This window comes from Pipistrellus hanaki (genome assembly GCF_964339955.1).
Source record: "Pipistrellus hanaki genome assembly, chromosome: 11".
Classification (NCBI taxonomy): domain Eukaryota; kingdom Metazoa; phylum Chordata; class Mammalia; order Chiroptera; family Vespertilionidae; genus Pipistrellus; species Pipistrellus hanaki.
In genome coordinates this window covers 66443441-66462052 of record NC_140513.1, presented here as the reverse complement: position 1 = coordinate 66462052, position 18612 = coordinate 66443441, and the positions used below count along the sequence as shown (strand labels likewise).

Sequence of the window (18612 nt, the reverse complement as noted above, 5' to 3'; positions counted from 1 at the left end):
CTCAGCTCAGTGGATAGTGTCACCTGCGGACTCAAGGTTCGTTTCCTGTCAAGGACACATGCTGGGGTTGTATGCTCGATCCCCAGTAGGGGATGTACAGGAGGCAACTGATCAATGATTCTCCCTCATCATTGATGTTTCATCTCTCCCTCCCTCTCCTTTCCTCTCTGAACTCAATAAGAATGTTTTTTTTTTTAAATAATAAAAAAGGAAACTATTATGTTGGTATATGGGAACTCTGTGCCTTCTGTGTAAATTTTTCTAACTACTCTAAAAAATAAAGTCTTAATAAAAATAAAATATTGTAAATAGCTATAAAAGATAAGCACTTTATAGGAAACAAACAGGATGCTATTAGGAAGAATAGTGGGGTGACATAATTTGGATCGGGAATGAGGAAGGGCCTGTCTGGAGAAGAGTTATTTAAGACCAGAACTAGAGAACAAGTAGGGCCTGGCCAGGCAGAGAAGGAAGCCTTTCCAGTAGCGCACAGTGATCATTTGAACTACCTTTGTAGACCTCATTCACGCTTCTCCGTGGAGGATGCACTGTGGGAGTGGGTCGGGTGGGGAGGCAAGAGCACAAAGGAAGCACATTAGGAGGCAATTAGAAGGGAGTGACAGTAGGATGTTTCCTTGGCTCAGCTTTTGCTGGAAACCTTCAGGTTCAGTTGCTGGAAGTTAGGAAGAAAGGAGACCATCAGTGGCAGCAAGATGGGGTTCCTAGGTCTCAGTTCCTAAGGTCTTTCCAGTGGCTCAATGGAATTCATAGCGTGAGAAACGATTGTGTGTGTGTGTGTGTGTGTGTGTGTGTGTGTGGGTGTGTGTGTGTGAGGGGAAGTGCGGGGAGAGGAGAGAAATAGAGAGAGAAAGAGATCAAGAGAGAGACAGAGATTGAGAGTACAACCAGATGAGAATTACAAGGGGGGAAAAGCTTTTAAGTATTAACTACCCAGGCGTAACAGCAGATTTTCGTAGAAGGCTGTATAAGATTTAATTTGCAATAGTTATCTTTATTTCTGCTACTGGATTGTTGGCAGTTATTTTGATTTTGTTTCTTCAAAGACTACTTGTTTCATATTGTTGATAAATCAACAGTTAAGAAAGGTCCATTAAGGTGGGGCACTGTTTTAGTCCATCAATAGTGAACTGTTCTTAGGGATGGTGAGTTCCCAAGGAAAACAACTACACGGTCCATGTCAGCCTGTAATAGATTTCTATAGATTCTGGAGCTGTTATTGGTAGCATGGAAGCTTAAATAGTCAAACGTTTTATTTCCATGTAAAATTAAGTAGCTCTGTAATTACATAATCTGCTTCATCATTTGTCAGTTTTACCTGCCTACTGAAATGTGCACTTGAGAGTTGCAAGACATTAACTATTTTTTATGCATTTATTTTACAGAACATTTGAATGTGCTGTTTATACATTATATAAAAGCACATTTGATATCTGAAAAAAATCTTTAGCAAATTAGCATGCATTTCATAGCACTTAGCTAATACGGATACAAAACGGTCACTATGTCTAAGTATAAATCTTATAGTTTTTGTTTTCAGTATTCCTGGAAACACCAAGTCAAGAATCCCCCATTTGACCAGACCTGTTGTTTATTTTAGGAAGTATAATAGAAGTGCACCATCAATGTAATTTTAGGTCGTTCAATTGTGACTGTGGGATGAAGAGGCAACATAAAGTTTTCCACTGTGATGTCTCCATTAAGAAGCTCCTCTTTGTGTAAAAGAGTCCGTGACAAAGTTCCTTCTATTTAAAGTAGTGAGTTTGATCTTGGCTTTGATCTGAAGCTTTTGATCTTGAAAGAAGGATGGAGTAGCAATAAAGAGAGGGCAAGGCAGATTTTCTTTAAAGAACTGCGATAAAGTCCCAGTGCTGGTCAGGCTCAGCGAAGGCGCGCCCCGGCCCGGTTCAGCCCATTTCTGATTGGGATGTGACAAGCCTTTCTGGGGTCGGCGGCGGGAAAAACTTGGGACATCACACATTTTTATAAACGAAATGAAAACCTTTCCTCAAACGATGAAGGCAGACAGTCCACCTCAAGCTCTCCCGAAATGCTCGGGTTCATGGGCAGTGCGCGTGGTGCGGGGAGTGTGCGCGGGCGAGCAGGGCTCCTCTCCTGCCCCGGGGAGGTCACCTGCCGCCGCCCCGGGCCCGAGAGCCATAGGAAAACGCCTCCTTCATGGCGTGTAAATGCGTTTCTGGAGAAAACTCCCTCAGGAAAGTTCCTTCCCGGCCGAGGCCGTCTGGGCACCGGGTCTCTGGCCAGAGGAGCGCAGACTGGCCGTGGGGTGCGGGCGCCCAGTGCGCGGGCGGCGCTTCCGCTCCAGGGCGGCCCAGACGTCCCCGCGGTGACAGCGCCCATGGGTGGCAGTGCCCGCGGGTGGCAGCGCCCAGTGGGTAGCAGAGCCGCGGCAGCGGGCCGGGAAGGTGAGGCGTGCGCACCCGAGCGCTCTGCCCGGGGAGGCGCGGCGCGGGCCAGGCCGGACCCGGGACGGACGGCGCTCGCGGAGAACAATAACATCGCGGGCGGCCGCGGGCGGGGGCACCTGCGGGAGCGGGCTCGGCGCCTATACCTTTAAGGCAGGCCCCGCCCCGCCAGCGCCGCCCGCCGCCCGCCGCCCGGCCCCGCGCCGCCGCGGCCGCCCCGCGCCGGAGGTGTGCGGCCCGCGCCGTGCTCTCCGCGGGCGGCCGGGCGCCGACGCCCCGCTCCCCGCTCCCCCGCGGCGGGCGAGGTCCGGCCAGCGCCGCGGCGGAGGGCACGCGGCGGGAGGAGGCGGGCGGCTCCGGGTAAACTTGGCTGTCCCTTCCCCGCAGCCTCTGCAGACGGAGCGCCAGGCCGGGGCGGAGAGCGGGCTCGCGCGGCAGGTGGGCGCCGAGGTGAGTGCGGGCGGCGCGGTCCCCGCACCCTCCCTCCGGGGCCGGCGGTCCCGCCGCATCCCCTCCGCGGAGCCCCGGGGGAAGCCGGCCCCGTGTCGGGGGGCGCCGGCGCGGGGGTGGCCCCGGGCCCGAGCCGGGAGGCGGGGAGGAGGCGGCCGCGAAGGTCAGGGCCGCGCCGCCCCCGCCCCGAGGCCCCGCGCGGGGCCGAGAGCCGAGCAGCCGGCGCCGGAGCCTTTCCCCCGCGCGGGGCGGCGCCGGGCCGGGGCCGGGTTCCAACGCTCCGCGGTGTTTGAACTTCAGGTCGCGAAATGGACTCGAGTGAACCGAAGACCCCGAAAACGGAACCGAAGAGGGAGCGGAGAAGTGTTTGAAAAGGTAGGGGTCCCCGAAGAGCTCGCAGAGTGGGCTTAGTGGTAAACCTCCCGACTGCCCTGAGTGAGGACTTGGCACACAGTTTAAATTTAATTCACGGACAGCTCAGTGAGAATATTGGCTGGCGATCCTAATGATTACCAACATCCTGTGTTCTCCAGAGGTAAGAGTGACCGGGATGGAGTTTTGTTTCAGCATCAAGCTGAGCAATGGGACATAGTGGGTCCCGTACCACAGGGACCGGTGGTATTTTTGGTGGAATCTTCCCAGTAAATCACCCCGGTGTCGGGTTTCTCTGTCTGGTTGTGATAGATACACTGGCACGCTCCCTCCGTTTAGGTGTTGGAGTCATCTCAGGTATGGAAGGAGAAGCTGAAAAAAAGTGGATTACTTTTGTAAAGCAAACAAGACATTTGTTTTTCTTAATTTAGAATTTCAGTGTTACTTTGCAGAACAACAAAGTAACTCCCCATTATCTCCAAAAGTTGACTCCCCATTATCTCCTAAAGTTGTATTAAGTAAAAGCGTGACTTGTTATTGTAATAAATATTGTGAAATAAGGTAAGTAGTCTGTTATTTTCTAAGTGTCTTTTATTGAAAACCCTTCAAAAATGAATAATGTTACAGCAGACAGGACTTCTGTTGCTTTGTAAAATTATTCGATGTACTGTTTTTTGGTTCTTGATAACACCAGGGGATTAAAATAGCGGTGTGTTGTTTTTCTGCTGCTAGAATGTATGATGAATCACTCCTGATTCTGAAGCCAAATTCTTGCTGATAGCGTTGCTGCCAACTTCTGTGATGTGTTGCCTTAGTATGGGCATTGCAGCGTCCGTCCGAGAGTGTGCACAACGCGCATCAGGATGAAGGTGATTCCGAAGGTCCGGAGTGCGTTTAAGGATAGCGAGGGCGCTCCTCGGAGAACTGGAAAAGGAGGAGAGCTGTCTGTAGCTAGACGTTCAGCAGGTGGAAAGGGATGCCCAGCTCTTCCCTTTCTAAATAAAAAAGGGCCATAGATGTCCCTTCCTCGAAACAGTAGTAGCAGAAGTCGTCCTTTTGAAGACTTGAGTTTTCTGATCATATCTCAGCATGTTGTGGTAGGTGGTGTGTGTTTAACTTCCATGGTCTAGGTGTTTTTAAAAATGTTTGTGAGTTGATGAAGGAGATCATAAAATGTCCAAAGGAGGAAAAAGAATTACGGCTTACATCGTACAGCCAAACAATATTTCCTAGTTATTATTTTCTAATCCAAAAACAAGATTGCCCAAACACATTATGTATCATGCATCAAGAAGGGGAAGCCATTATCTGTCACTACCAAAACCTGACCTCGAGGTAACCATGTCTGTGACATCCGTGATCTGAGAAGGAGCCAGGGCCGTGGTGGGGAGACAGGAATCTCCTTCCCAGGAAAAGAGTTCTTCCCTGAGCATTCTCTGGGAGAGGAGCCTGTGCCGGAGCCTCCGGGAGAATGCACACATCCCTCCTCTTAGGAAACGCGGGAGCACTCTCACAGAGGGTATGAAAATGAAGTAGGTTGGGGGCAACATGCTGAACTGCCTTTCAAGGACTAAACTTGCAGGGGTCCTCAAACTTTTTAAAGTGGGGGCCAGATCACGGTCCCTCAGAGAGCTGGAGGGCCGGACTATATGAACTACTAATTCCTACTGTAACACCTCGGCTGCGCTCACTGCCCAAAAAACCTGGCGGGCCGGATCAGACTCCTCTGTGGGCCGCATGTGGCCCGCGGGCCGTAGTTTGAAGACCCCTGGACTAAAGCTTCAACTAGCGTTGGAGGTAGACGTGGCAAAAGGGGGAACTTTCAAAGTTGTGTCAGAAAGTAATTTTTTAGGTGTCTCGAGGCTTCCCTCCTGACTCTGTGCAGCAGCTGAGCCCCTCGCCCGCTGTCTGCCTCTCCGTGCCCAGGAGAAGGCTTGCAGCTTGCTGAGGCCAAGCATGCAGCGTTTTCAAGGGCAAGGTGAAAGGCAGTGCCGCCAGCACAGCCCAGGGCGGCAGACCAAGCTCCAGGAGGCACAGAGGTGTCCTGCCGAGGTGTCCCCCGATCGCCCCAGCGTCCATTCCAAAATGCGGATGGAATTCTGTGTGCAATGAGTGTTCAAACCCCGGGCATGTGGTAATCTTTCGCTAGGGTTTGAACCTGTTATTAGTGGGAATCTAGGTAAAATTACTGTTGCGTGTAGTAAGTTTTTTAAAAATGTCTGCCGTGCCACAAGTGAAATACGTTAGTTTCTGGGTTTTTTTTTTTGCATCCACTGCATTTTGCTACAACATGAAAACTATGACCTTTTCTGTGGTGTTCGCTGTACATTGCTGTAAGGTAAGAGCCTGGGTTTGAGTGTTTCCGGGAGGCGTACATTTTAGATCTAGCTGTTTTCCTTACTTGCCTGCTTTGTTTCCCTGCCCTGTATCTACCCGGTGCCCCTCCCACGCCCATCCCGTCTCTGGCTGCGTCTTCAGGCCTCACACAGGGCTCAGCTCAGCTGAGTGAACTTGGTTAACTAGTCCGTGTGTTCAGCTCTGCTTTGTGGGAAGCAGTCTCTGTCCTGGGAGAGGGAGGAGAGCAGCAGTGGGCAAGGCCAGGGTCTGGAGCTGGCAGGGGGCGGCCCATCCCGTGTGAGGCTTGTAACCCCACAGGAGTCACTGGTATTCCCCCTTAAGGAAAGGCGCCAAGTGAAGGCACAGCCTGAAGTCACTTGAAATACTGTACGAGCTGATTTTCTCAGTGAGCTCTGAAGGGGAAGCAAAATAAACTTACCCTGTGCTCAGCTGTGGGTTAAGATAACGAATAATGAAATAAAGTAAACGGGGTGGACGGGAGGTATCACCCAGAGAAGCGACGTGAAATGCGCTCTGGATTTCCCTGGTCTGCTCGCTGTGGGTGCCATTCCCACCCTCCCCCACGCCCCGACGCCCCTGCCTCGATGCTGTCCCACAGACTCCCATCTTCCCGAAGGTATTCCTCTCCTTTGCCCGTCTTCTGGCTTCTTTGACATTTGTTTCCATTTTACTTCATCACATTCTGGTGCTTCCCCTGGGTATAACTAAATTCCTTTATACTGTGTTTTGCTTTCTTCATTTTAAATGACAAAAGTCATCTGTTTTGCTTCTGCTTTCGGTGCGTTCTCCTTACATTCTGATATTATTCTTTTTCCATTATTTTGAGTTCCTTTTACTTACTTTGAACAGTTTGTGTAGCAGAAAGGCAAGGGAGCATGAACAACTGCACAGAGAACAATTGGGCCGAGTGAATGGCTCAGCCTGTGCTGTGAGGGCCGCTGAGACAGTGGGCACTGCCGCCGGGAGTTAAACTCTGTGGATGGATTTTACCAAATGGCTGTTGGTTTCCGAAGAAGAACCCATGTGTCTTTTTCCGATTATCTCCGACTCAGCACTTTTAACTGAGTCAAAGATAATACAAATTACCCATCACATTGAAAGATTAAGGAATAGTATAATATTCTTTTAATAAATATATTCATGTAAAATAGCCAGGTTTTGAATAATTCCTTGGTAAGTATTCTAAAGATTAGGGATAACTCGAATAATATTTTGTGAAATATTTGAGGAAAATATACAAATGGCATATATTTCCTTCCCTTAAAAGAAGAAAATTTCAGTGTTCAGCTTTAAAAGAAACAACCCTTCCTACTTTATGCATCTCTGATAATATGTGGGGAATAAACTTTGAAATACTGATTTCTGGTTATCAGTAAGAATTTATGGTGATGCCAGAATCCATCATAGACATACTCTTAAAACATTGACAATTGGACAATATTGAGGTTGTCCGTTATTAGCAGGCGTCCTGTGTGTGTGTGTGTGTGTGTGTGTGTGTGTGTGTTTGGAAGCAAGTGATCTTGGGAGGGTGAGGAGTCGGCCTCTGTGCGATTGGCCGTAAAGATTGCTGGGTGCGAGCGGCTTCAGGGAGAGCACCTGTGAGGTCACCTTAATTCTTCTCTCGTGCCAGCATCTCTTGAGCAGAAAATTGCTTAAAACTTGGTGACATTTTCCTTGATGTATCAAGTGAAACATAAACATCTAGAAAGAGGGTTGTGCAAGAGTGGACTTTGTAGTATCTAGTGGCCATTTTAGTTGGAGCCCAATGATAAATTCTATTTTCTGAGTCTTTGAGGGAAAAAAAAAATGCCAGACTGGTTTCTTTGTGGTAATATCCTTCCTAAATTCTGGAGCTTTGTCACTCAGCTTTCATTTCATTTGTTCTTTTCACACACTTGATTCTGAACTGTAATCAGTGATCATCTTCATATGAGTAATAATAATTCATAGAAGGTTTTTAAAATTATATTTAAAACCTAACTTGGTTTATGCTATTTTACCACAGTTATTGCTTCTAGAAACTTTTTATACGTTCTAAGAGAATGCCTTTATTATAATTCTAATATTCAAATACTCTATAAAGGTAGGTGCAAAATTTTTTAACCGCGTGCTTTACTACTGTTTGCCTTTTGTGGCAGAGGTGTGTTTTATGTTTGGTTTGTGACTTCTGGAAAACGATATTTAAGACTAATACAAGTTATCAGGCTTTTTCTTGGATCCATAATAGCAGACGGCAGCCGTGCAGGCTTGACTCCTGAGTGGACAGGCTGCAGAGCCTGGCCCGGCGGCACGGGTGGCTTTGGGGAGCGGGAACCGAGGGTCCCTCCGCTTCGGCTAGCAGGAGGGCGGGCACGGGCAGCCCTCTTCCCGCCCAGGCAGCCTTTCCCAGGAGTAGGTGCCCTGGCCTCTTCTCCACGGGGCCCTTGCCCTGTGAGGATTCATAGCGAGCCTCCGTGTGTGGCTGTAATCTCACAATAGCGTCATTGATACTTGATCTCCATACAAGAGCTTTATGGATTCCACCGAGTCCCAGCTCTCCAGGCACCAGCCGCCCTCCCCGGGCCCTCCCTGCCTGAGAGTGGCTTTGTGTCCTGTGTTGTACTGATTGTGCCTTCGGATGACAGCTTACTTGAGTGATGGGGGAGGCAGAGTAATTTATTAAAAGTCATCGCAGAGAAACCAAACAAAAGGAGTGATTATAGTGTTGTTAATATGCAGTTTGTTATTTTATCGAAATATTTGGAACTTGATCTTGTGAGTGATTCTCCGTTTTTTGTTTTTTTCTTTCCTTGTAAATCCCTAACAGATACATAATTTATAAACTCCATACCGAGGTCTCAAGTTGGATCTGGTTTCACAAGAGCTTGGATTTTTTTTTCTTCCCTCCGCCCTTTTTTTAAAGCTGGACCAAGGGAGAATTGCTGATAAAATGTATTTTTGGTATCCTCAGGAAGGAAGTCTGATCTGTATTATTTTATACCATTAAATTTTCATCTGTTGATTTACTTCTTTTTTTTTTTTTTTTTTAGAATCTGCAGTTTAAAAAAATACTCTGAGAAATCTGAATGTACTAAAACTCCTTCCCATTTTTCAACTTGCATAATGGGGAAAATGAAAGAATAGTCATCCACTTACCTCACACATATATAGTCATCCACTTACCCTCATTTACATACTTTAAAGAGAACTGTTCATATAATAATAACTGACTCTTGTCATGTGTCAAGCACTGTGCTGCTAAGAGCTTTCCGCGTATCAGCTCATGTAAAATTGTACATTAAAATCGTGTCACAAACCAGTAGTGTGATGTGAGGTGTTGTAGACTGAGCCAAACGCTTTATGAAAGTGGGTGAGGTACAAGCAAATCAGGTAATGGCTGTGGAAAAGAATGCTTTAGGCAAGATGTAAAAATTCTTCCTTACCCGGCTCAGCCCTAGACCACCAGCATAAAGCACACATTTCTAAATTAGGAAAATCCCAGCCGGCAGTGTGTTTTGAAAGCACTTGAAAGTGTGTAGGTAATTACACTATTGTTGATTTTAGCAGAGTTGATGCCAGCAGCCATCAACTCTTCCATGCCACGGAAGATGAAAGGCATTTTAATATAAAGCACGGGTTTGGATGGAAAAGGGAGGCAGGCAGAGAAAAAAACTTGACTTTTTAGTTACTTTTACAGGAAGCATTAGTTACGTCCCTATGACAAAAGGCTTTGCTTGGCAATCATTCTCATCGCAGGCATGTTAATGAGCTGCGGTTTTGTGCCTGGTGTCGTATGGCACTAATAAGATGCATTGTTTCACCGGCACCTACGGGTGTGGGGGTACCGTCGGGCCTGCCATGGTTTCCATTAATCTTCTGTTTCAGGAGACCGACACGACCACTATCTTTCCGTCCAGCAACACGTGTTCCTCTGCTGTGTCCAGGTCTCCGCACAGGAGCAGTGAGGCTGAGGCCTGGGGTCTGCGGCCCTGATAAATGCTTGTTGAGTGAATTAGATGAGTGACCCCCAAAGTGTCATTTGTCTTATAGAGTCCCACGTGGCTGCCGCATTGAAAGATTCCGCCGTTCGGGTTTTTCCTTCGTTATGCCGTCCCCGCCAGCCGGGCCTCCCTGAGAGTGCGGGGCAGCTTTCCCGCTTCTGCGAGCGGCTCAGCCGGGGCCGCTGCGTGCTCTGCGCTCCTCCAGTTCCCACTTGACTTTTGCTTTCATCTGAAGATCCTGTTGTTTAATAGCCCAGTTCAGCCAATTTACATTAATTACGACATTAATGTTTGGCCTTGATTCTTTCCTAGAGTTTTATGCTATCTCTTTTTTTTTCTTCCCCATTTTTTTTTGTTTGTTTGTTTCTTAGGAAGGCTGGTGTTTTTGTTCCAGTGGTTATTTGGACGTAGCATAGCTTTGCTCTCTCGTCCACTCCTCCACCCCTCTTTGTTTTGGTTTCTTGCTGTGAGAAATAATGAAATGATTCCCTTGCCCTTTACCTCTTTAACTGGTATTATGTGACCTGAAATATTGTCTTTTTACTTCCAGATAAACACTTCTAACACAACCAGCAAATTTTTTTGTGTTTCTCATGTATCCCTCCTATTCCCCTCCCCGGTTTTGTGTGTTAGCTGCACTGCATTTACGATGTCAGAACAGCTAGACCCTGTGTGCTATACCGAATCTTTCATGAAATCATTTTAATTCTGCAAGTAAATCTCTCTTTAATGCTCATCGGCCACCGTGGTTGCCCTCCACTGTGGTGTGACGCTGGTTCCGGAGGGGCGTCTGGGAGTGGCGTCCGCGGAGCAGCTGGGGGCTGCTTCCTGAGCTTGTGCTTCACAGGTGGGTGCTCTTCACAGGGAGGCCAGCTCGGCGAGCCGGATTCTTGGCTCACGGCTCCTTTTTTAAGCATCTTTAATATGTCCATCCATTATCTTGAGTAAAGTCTGATGTTGGTCTCATTTATCTCCCTCACAGCGACCTGCTCTTTTCTCCTGGATGCCCAGATCTTTTCCCTTAAATTCCAGGTTTTTTTCTCTAATAGGCCTCATTGTAGGTCAGTTTTCCTAGTTGTCAACTTGACTTCTGAGCTTTATTTTCCTTATTTATATAATGAGAATAATGATAACCTACAAGCGGTTTTAATGCATTTTGTTTTCTTGTTGTTAGGCACGTTAAAGTTTATGGGCCTTCAGACTTGAGCTGGCTTTATGTCTGTGAGAAACCATAGGCTGGCAATAAATAATGAATAAATCTGTACCTGGCTCCCTGCGGTGAACAGGCTGCCCGCGCCCTCGTAGGAGCTGCTGGCCAAAAGCAGTGGTGCTTGCAGAGCGTCTCATCCATGGAACGCCGTCTCCCTCCCGTTCTCCTCACTCTCCTGCCTGTCGTATGTTAGTTTCCCATCGTGTGTTAGTTACATGGTCATACTTTATATGCACGTAGAAATAATACACAGGAAACAGTTAAAGGACTCTTACTTTTCAAATAACGAGGAAAGCTGGGAACCCAAGTCGGTCTAATCAGCCAACGTGTTTTCCTGGGTTGGTTGTATACAAAGTTGATGTAGAAAGCCGCTGGAAAATGCCAGAGAAGCAGGAGACGTCATTTCTGGCCGTGAAGATGAAACACACAACACATCACAGATCATTCACAAAGCACATGTGACGAATAAATCCAAACCAGGGCAGCGCAGGCCGCGGTCATGGGCATATGATGCCTGCCACCTGGGGCTGCCCTGGCCTAGAGTTTCCATGCCTGGGCCTTGTTTTGATAAAGCAGCCCTTTAAGTATGCAGGCTGGAAGTTATGGTGGGAAATTGGGTAATTGAATCAACTGAGTCCATTTTAATGCTTTTACCTGATTTGTAAGCACAGATAGGGGGTTGATTGATAGATATATAAATAGTGCTAGTGTCTTTATTTGAATCTGTGATTTTTAAAAATAAATCCGTCCACGTTTTGCGAGTAAAGCTGGAACCCATCATAGAAATTCTGCTGACACTTATGAGTCACGATAATTTGGAAAGCCAAGGCCAGAAATTTAATACTGCCTATAATTCTGTACATAACGCATTCTTTATTAAATTCTGTATTTATTTAAACAATGTATTTACTAACTGCCTTGCACATTCACAACATACAAAACCTTCAGTGAGGAGCGAAGATGAATGGGAAATGGTCCTCAAAGGGTTTACAGTTGAGAAGTAGAAAACTGTGAGGAGCAGAAGACAGAACGGAACCAACCCTGTGCAGACGTGCAGCGGGCGTGTCTCCAAGGACAGGCGCCCGCTCACGCTGTCGGCACTGCCCACGGCCTCGTCCGGGCAGATCCAGGACGGATGCTGTTTTCCTTCATTTAACTTTTATTACTTTGTAGAATGAGGTGCCATGACTTTTGTTTGTAAAATTCAGATTGACTTCTTGAGAACATAACTGAAACTGAAATTAGAATTTCTCTCTGCCTCACTAATATGGAACTCATGCTGCAGCAAATGTTTAGGCTCCCTCTGAACTCGGGGACATAGAGTTTCCAATCTGTTTCACTCCCTTATTTTTTCTTTCATTCCCATTAAGTTTTGGTGCCTTTCTTCTTTTCTTCACTGTGAACTTTTGGTTTCAAGGCAAGATGAGAATTTTGCAGGATTAAGGATGGTGACTTCCCAGAGCCGCTCTCCCTTGTGATGTTTGGATGTTGTGTTCTGTCGTTCAAAAAGCATCCCACAGCCGAAACCGGTTTGGCTCAGTGATTGAGCATCAACCTTTGAACCAGGAGGTCACAGTTCAATTGTGCACATGCCCAGGTTGCGGGCTCGATCCCGAGTTCAGGAGACAGCCGATCAGTGATTCTCTGTCATTATTGATGTTTCTCTCTCTCACTCTCTCTTCCTCTCTGGAATCAATAAACATATATACATATATTTTTTTAAATTCCATATTTTCAGCTTCACAGATACAGCATGACATCTTAAAAAAAAGAAAAAAAAAAGTACTGCGCTAGCTGGTTTTGCTCAGTGGATAGAGCATCAGCCTACGGCCTGAAGGGTCTCAGGTTTGATTCTGGTCAAAGGGCACATGCCTGGGTTGCAAGCTCGATCCCCAGTAGGGGGCATGCAGGAGGCAGCTGACCAATGGTTCTCTCTCATCATTGATGTTTCTATCTCTCTCTCCCTCTCCCTTCCTCTCTGAAATCAATAAAAAATATTTTTTTAAAAGGTATTTAAAAACAGGTATATACACCTTGTATCTCTGATGATCAGGGCAAATGGACTTGTCAGGTGGGTTACAAAAATGGTACCAAAGTCTATCCAAATCATTTAACATTCTATGTATCTTTCTATAAGTCAAGAAATGTTGGTTTTCCAGAACATTAAGTCCTAAATCTTACATCTGTGAAGATTCAGATTTTATATATATGAAAGCAGGAAAATAAACTGATTTATGATAATTAATGCCAGGGAAACCATGTAAAATGAGAAAAAAAATGGTCTTAAATATATGTTTTTAGTTTTCTGGCGTTTTCATAGAACAGGCAACGGTAGTCATTTTATGTGGCCTCATTTATAACTGAAAGCCGTAAAGCTCATGCTTTTAATTTTGAGTGGCAATTTTCACTTGGTGTCTGCGGAAAGGAACTCCTGGTGCCTGGGAGGGCACGAGACAGTGAAGAGACCAGCAGCACCCAGTCCGCAGGAAGACAGGACGTGCTGTGGGCTATGTCCATGTGCAGTCCGGTGTCTGATCTTTTCTCAGCTGTCTCGCCCAAGCCTTCGTTTTCACTGTTGGAGATCCGCCTTTAGCAGTTATTTTTCACAGGTAAAGGGTGCTGAGTGTTCCTGATTCTTTCTCTTAGCAACTTTATTGAGTTCTGTGTAATATACACTTTAAATGCCATGAAATTCACTCGCATACTGTTGGTTGACATTTAAGAAACTCACCCAGTTGTGAGCTATCCCCACAATCCAGTCTGAAGACATTTTCATCACCAGAAAGCCCCCTTTGTCCAGTTGGTGTCACGTCTGCCCTTGGTCCCTCACCCCAAACAACTGCGAATCTGCTTTCTGTCTTCATAGTTTTGCCTTTTCTGGACATTTCATAAAAATGGAATCATGTAGAACTTTAGCTTTTGGATCTGGCTTTTTCTTTTAATCCTCACTCCAGGATATGTGTTGTTTTTAAATTGATTTTAGAGAGAGAGGAAGGAATAAAGTGAGAGAAAAACATTGATCTGAGAGAGAAACATTGATCAGTTACCTCCCATACATGCCCCGACTTAGAATCGAACCCAAAGGTTTTTGGTGAACCACCAGGCCAGGGCAGAGCTGCTTTTTTCATTTATTATAGCTGTTTGAGGTTCAGCCATGTTGATGTGTCAGTAATGTGTTCCTTCTTATCATATACTTGTTATGTTGTGTGGATGTATATTTTGTTTATCCATTTATTAGTTGACAGATGTTTGGATTGTTTTTGTAGTTTTTGGCTATTTATAGTGGCTTAGCTATCTTTGTGTAGACCCATTTCTCTCGGGTAAATGCCTAGGGCGGGCGTGGCCTGGCCATATTGTTGGTGTATACTTAACTTTTTAAGAAACTGCTAAACTGTTTTTCCAAAGTGTCCACACCATTTTACATTCCTATGAGCAGCGTTTAAGGTTCCCAGTTTCTCTGCCTCATCATCAGCACGTGGTATTGTCAGACTTTATTTTAGCCATTCTCATGGGTGATGAATCAGGCCTTTTGTACAGGACGGTTTTATTCCTTTCCAGGATCTGAAAGCGTCCAGGTACGTGCATACGCTTTTGTCCTCCATTCACAGGTCCGAAGGCAGTGGCCCGTAAGTGGAAAATGTGAATGCCTCACCTCACATTCCCAAATGAGCCACTGAGCCCACGTCAGAGCCGCAACAACCTGCTTTTGTTCAGCCTCCGGCTCCCTGTGACTCAGGGTCCGCTGCGGCCCTAGCCCGTTGGGTGTGGCTTTCTTTTGATCTTTGCAGCACACGCCCTTCTCATCCTCGCTGGAGTTTCCTGTGTGCACCTGCCCCAGAGGGTACCCTCTGCCCCTCAGCCGCCGGGCTCAGGCTCGGGGGCTCGGGCCTGGCTTCCAAGGTGGACAACTCATCTTGGAGCCCTGCCGGTGCACCGGACGTCGGGAAGAACTGAAAGTTGAGGTAACTGCAGAAAATAACCTCACCGGCAGTGAGGGCTGTGTGAGATAACTGGAGAAGCCCCAAGCCAGGGTCCGGAGGAGGGTGCCAGGCGTGGGTGGTGCTGCGAAGCCGGAGCAGCCCAGCACCTGAGTGCCTGGCCCAGCAGAGCGAGGGGCTGTCCCGGGGAAAGGCGAGCACTCAGGTTTTACGGCAGCGCCTGCTGGGAGCCCGTCAGAGTGCAGTGCTCAGCCAGGAGTTGTCAGATGTGGAGAAGGCCTTACAGCTTCTCTGGTTCTAGCTCCTCCTGTCTGCACGTGAGAACATGGGGGCCCTGAGAGGTGTTTTATTGTAATCCTCACCCAAGAATGTGTTTATTGATTTTAGAGAGAAGAACGGAGAGTGTAAGGAAGAAATTTTAATCATTAGCTTGCCTCCTGTACACGCCATGACCCACACCATGAGTATGTACCCGGGTCGGGAATTGGACCCACAAGTTTTGGTGCAGCAGACGGCACTCCAACCCATTGAGCCGCACTGGCTGGGGCAGCTGGAGAGGGTTTAGGTCACGGGCCAGAAGGCTGGCCTGGGACTGGAAACGGGTGCGTCCCATTTTTGCTCTTTTCTGCTGTCTGCTTGGGCGGCTCCTCAAACTAAGGTGTGGAGGAGGAGCAGCCTTTGGTTCCTGGCGAGGGAAACCATGCCAAGCTTGTTGTTTTATGGGCACAGACACAGGGAAGTAGGGAAAGACGGTCTAGGACAGCGGTTGCCAACCGGTGGTCCACGGAGGTCTGAAAGGCTGGCGACCGCTGGTCTAGGAGACTCGGGGTGCCCCTACAGGTCCCTCCCTTGTGGCCCAGAAACCCGGACAGACTGCGTTAAGTCAAACATGAATGTGACCAGATCACTAGGCATTTTATTTTAAAATGCAGTAACAATATGATTTTCATACCTTGATGTGTCGCAGATTTAGAGTTATGTGAAGTTTGGCTGCAGCCTCACTGACTTGGTTGCCTTCTTGCAGGCCACATTGTACCTCCTTCGTCCCAGAAAACAGATGGAGGAAAGTAATGCTGAACTTGGATTAGGAAAGGCTAGTTTTCCAGAGCGCCCTGTACTGTAGGCGGGGCCGAGTGAGTAGGGATGCAGTGTTTTGTTTAGGAGAAAAGCTGCTTGTGTTTTCTCTGCAACACAGCTGGCAGGTGCAGAGTAGTGCCCACAGGGGCAGGTGAACAAATAAGGCAGGCGGTGAGCTGCTCGGGTGTAGAAGGCACCCTCCCCACAAAGTGAAAGGTGTTGGAGAGAAGGCCCAGAGGACCCTGCGGCGCTGCTCCTGGCATGTTGTGAGTCTTTGTTAGAGTTGGAGTCAGTAACGTGGTCAACAGCAGCATTGCCCAACCATAGAGCACAGACAAGAGCACAGCAAAGCTTACTGATGTGCTCATGTGCATGCAGCTCGGGCATGCGTGCAATCACACACACACACACACACACACACACACTCTCTCTCCCTCTCACACACACACACACACACACACTTACACTCCGCACACTCACATTCCACACACTCACACACGCACACTCTGTATCTCCCATGGGCCTCTGACCTCTAAGCAGGGGAGGTTTGGGCCCAGGCCCGCTGGCTCCCATCTTGGAGGGAAGTTGAAGGCGCTATTTCCAGAGCTGGCACCCCTGGCCTCTGACTCTGACTCACGCTCAGAGACCGCCCTGTTCAAAATGCAAAGTCATGGTCATCAGGAGCCATCCTGGGAGAGGCTCAGTGGAAAAAGTGTAGGTGGAGCAAACCAGGCTCAAGAACAGAAGGCAAGAAATATGTTATTTGTTTAGTTTTGCTGAACTTCATAATCACTCTTTTGGGGAACTGCTATAAACCTGATGGAGTTCAAGATGATAGGAGAGAGGAACTCTGACTTGTTGCTACTTGCTCTTGTGTTCAAATTCTTAAACAGGAGGAGGGAAAGAGAGCAAAATAACCACAGGTGGTGGTTGTAGATTCCGAACGTATATTCGCACTTCCTCAGGCTTTAATTTTTGGTGTGAGGCCTGTTTGGGACCACGCACCGTGGAGAGCAGAGGGCGCGTGGCATCTTCCACAGCGAGTCCCGCTCCTCGGACGGCCGCCAGCACCGGAGGGTCGTTCGCAGGAGGGTGACGTGCAGGGAAGTGTCGCTGTGTCTTCTTGGCGGGGCCTTTTCCTGTGAAACACTGTCCAGCATATTCGGAAAGACTTTATTATTACTATTTTTAAACCCTTACCTGGGGTTATGTTTTTATTGATTTTAGAGAGAAAGGAAGGGGGGGGGGCGCGCGAGGAAGATGGATATATCGGTGTGAGAGAAGCATTGATTGGTTGCCTCCCATATGTGCCCCAACTGGAGATTGATCATGGAACCTAAGTATGTGCCCTGACGAGGAATCGAACCCGCAGCCTTTTGATGTAGAAGATGCTGCTCCAACCAACTGAGGCACCCAGCCAGGGCAGTACTTCCTCATTTTTTAAGACTGTTCATTATGGTAAATAATTAAAATAAAGTAGCTATTGTAACAAGAGCTCAGAGGGCATTCCTCTGTCAAGACCATTCACCTCTCCAGCAGTTTTCCAATTCTAGTTTGCTTAGCAAGGGAATGTTAATCTCTTGGGGATGGATACTGGTTTTTTTTATCCTTTTCCCAAAATGTGTGGTTTCCATTTATGTCCCTCTCCATAGAATTTTGGAGATGGCCTCAGCTGATGCCTGTGGGTCATCGGTGCTCTTAGAGTTAAATTGGAAACATGTAAAGTGCATTTCTCTCCCTCAAGTCCTTCAGGACATGAAATCGATAGTCAGATGGATGGACTGAAATCCGGTCTTCACACCTTGCTAGCTTTTGTACCTCAGACCACAAGCCTATGGAAGCCTTGGTTTCCTCATCTATAGAATCGTTTCTGTAAAGCATTTAGCAGAAGCTGCCATGGGTTCATTGCTCACATTGTTAGTAATATTTTTTATATATATATATATTTTATTGTATTGATTTTGTACAGAGAGGAAGGGAGATAGTTAGAAACATCGATGAGAGTCATCGATCAGCTGCCTCCTGCACACCCCCTACTGGGGACATGCCCGCAACCAAGGTACATGCCCTTGACCGGAATCGAACCCGGGACCCTTCAGTCCCCAAGCCGACGCTCTATCCATTGAGCCAAACCGGTTTCGGCACATTGTTAGTGATATTACTAACAGTAGTTACTGCTGTCAGTGGTGGTGGGCTTTTCCACTACCATTTTCAGGGTGTAAAATCCTCTGTCATCTGTGGTATATTATAAGAACAAAGAAGCCCTGAGAACCAGGAGGATAGACCAAGAGGTGTGTGGCTTCCATGGGCCAGTGTAAGTGTCCCCATCACCTGTCTGGCAGGCCCCAGCCCCTCCGAGGGGTGCACCTGTCCCCAAGGCTGACACGGGAATCTGCTGCGTGGGCCACTCTGTCCCGGCAAATACCACTTCAGGTTCTGTTGAAAGTTTCCACTCGGCTCCTCCAAAGAGTTTTCGTTGACGTCATCAGAGCTGTCTTATTGATTTGGGTTCAGGGCTTCACTAACGGGAGCTCAGCTTGCAGCAGGCCTGGCCGTCCAGAAACGCAGTGCTTGCCGGTGCCCCGAGCGCGGCAGAGCTGCAGGCAGCTTTCAGCGAGGAGGGCTGAGGCACTCCCCCCCCGGCGACTATGGAGTCTGAGCTTACAATAACTGCCATTCTTACAGACCTGGCTTGGCACAGTAATGCTCCCCAGGCACTGGCTTACTAATAGAAACCCACTTAGACGCAGGAGACAGGGCCCAGTGTTTGTCTCCAAGTATGA

The 18612-nt window shown here is 47.6% G+C and overlaps 1 protein-coding gene across 10 annotated transcripts in view; it reads left to right on the top strand.

The window, feature by feature from the left end:
• Positions 1 to 18612, top strand: part of AOPEP (aminopeptidase O (putative)) — a 321147-nt gene that overhangs the window by 245826 nt on the left and 56709 nt on the right. For 8 of the 10 annotated variants that reach the window (XR_014796325.1, XM_084898956.1, XM_084898955.1 and 5 more), the window contains exons 12-13: positions 2832 to 2894; positions 3195 to 3269. Coding sequence is in view for 9 of the 10 variants with exons in the window: in XM_084898956.1 (XP_084755082.1) it covers positions 2832 to 2894; positions 3195 to 3269 (138 nt within the window). In the remaining variant the exon portion in view is untranslated. Of the gene's footprint in view, positions 1 to 2831; positions 2895 to 3194; positions 3270 to 3998; positions 4278 to 14422; positions 14673 to 18612 lie in introns of those variants that run through there. The other 2 variants (XM_084898957.1, XM_084898958.1) reach the window with 2 other exon arrangements.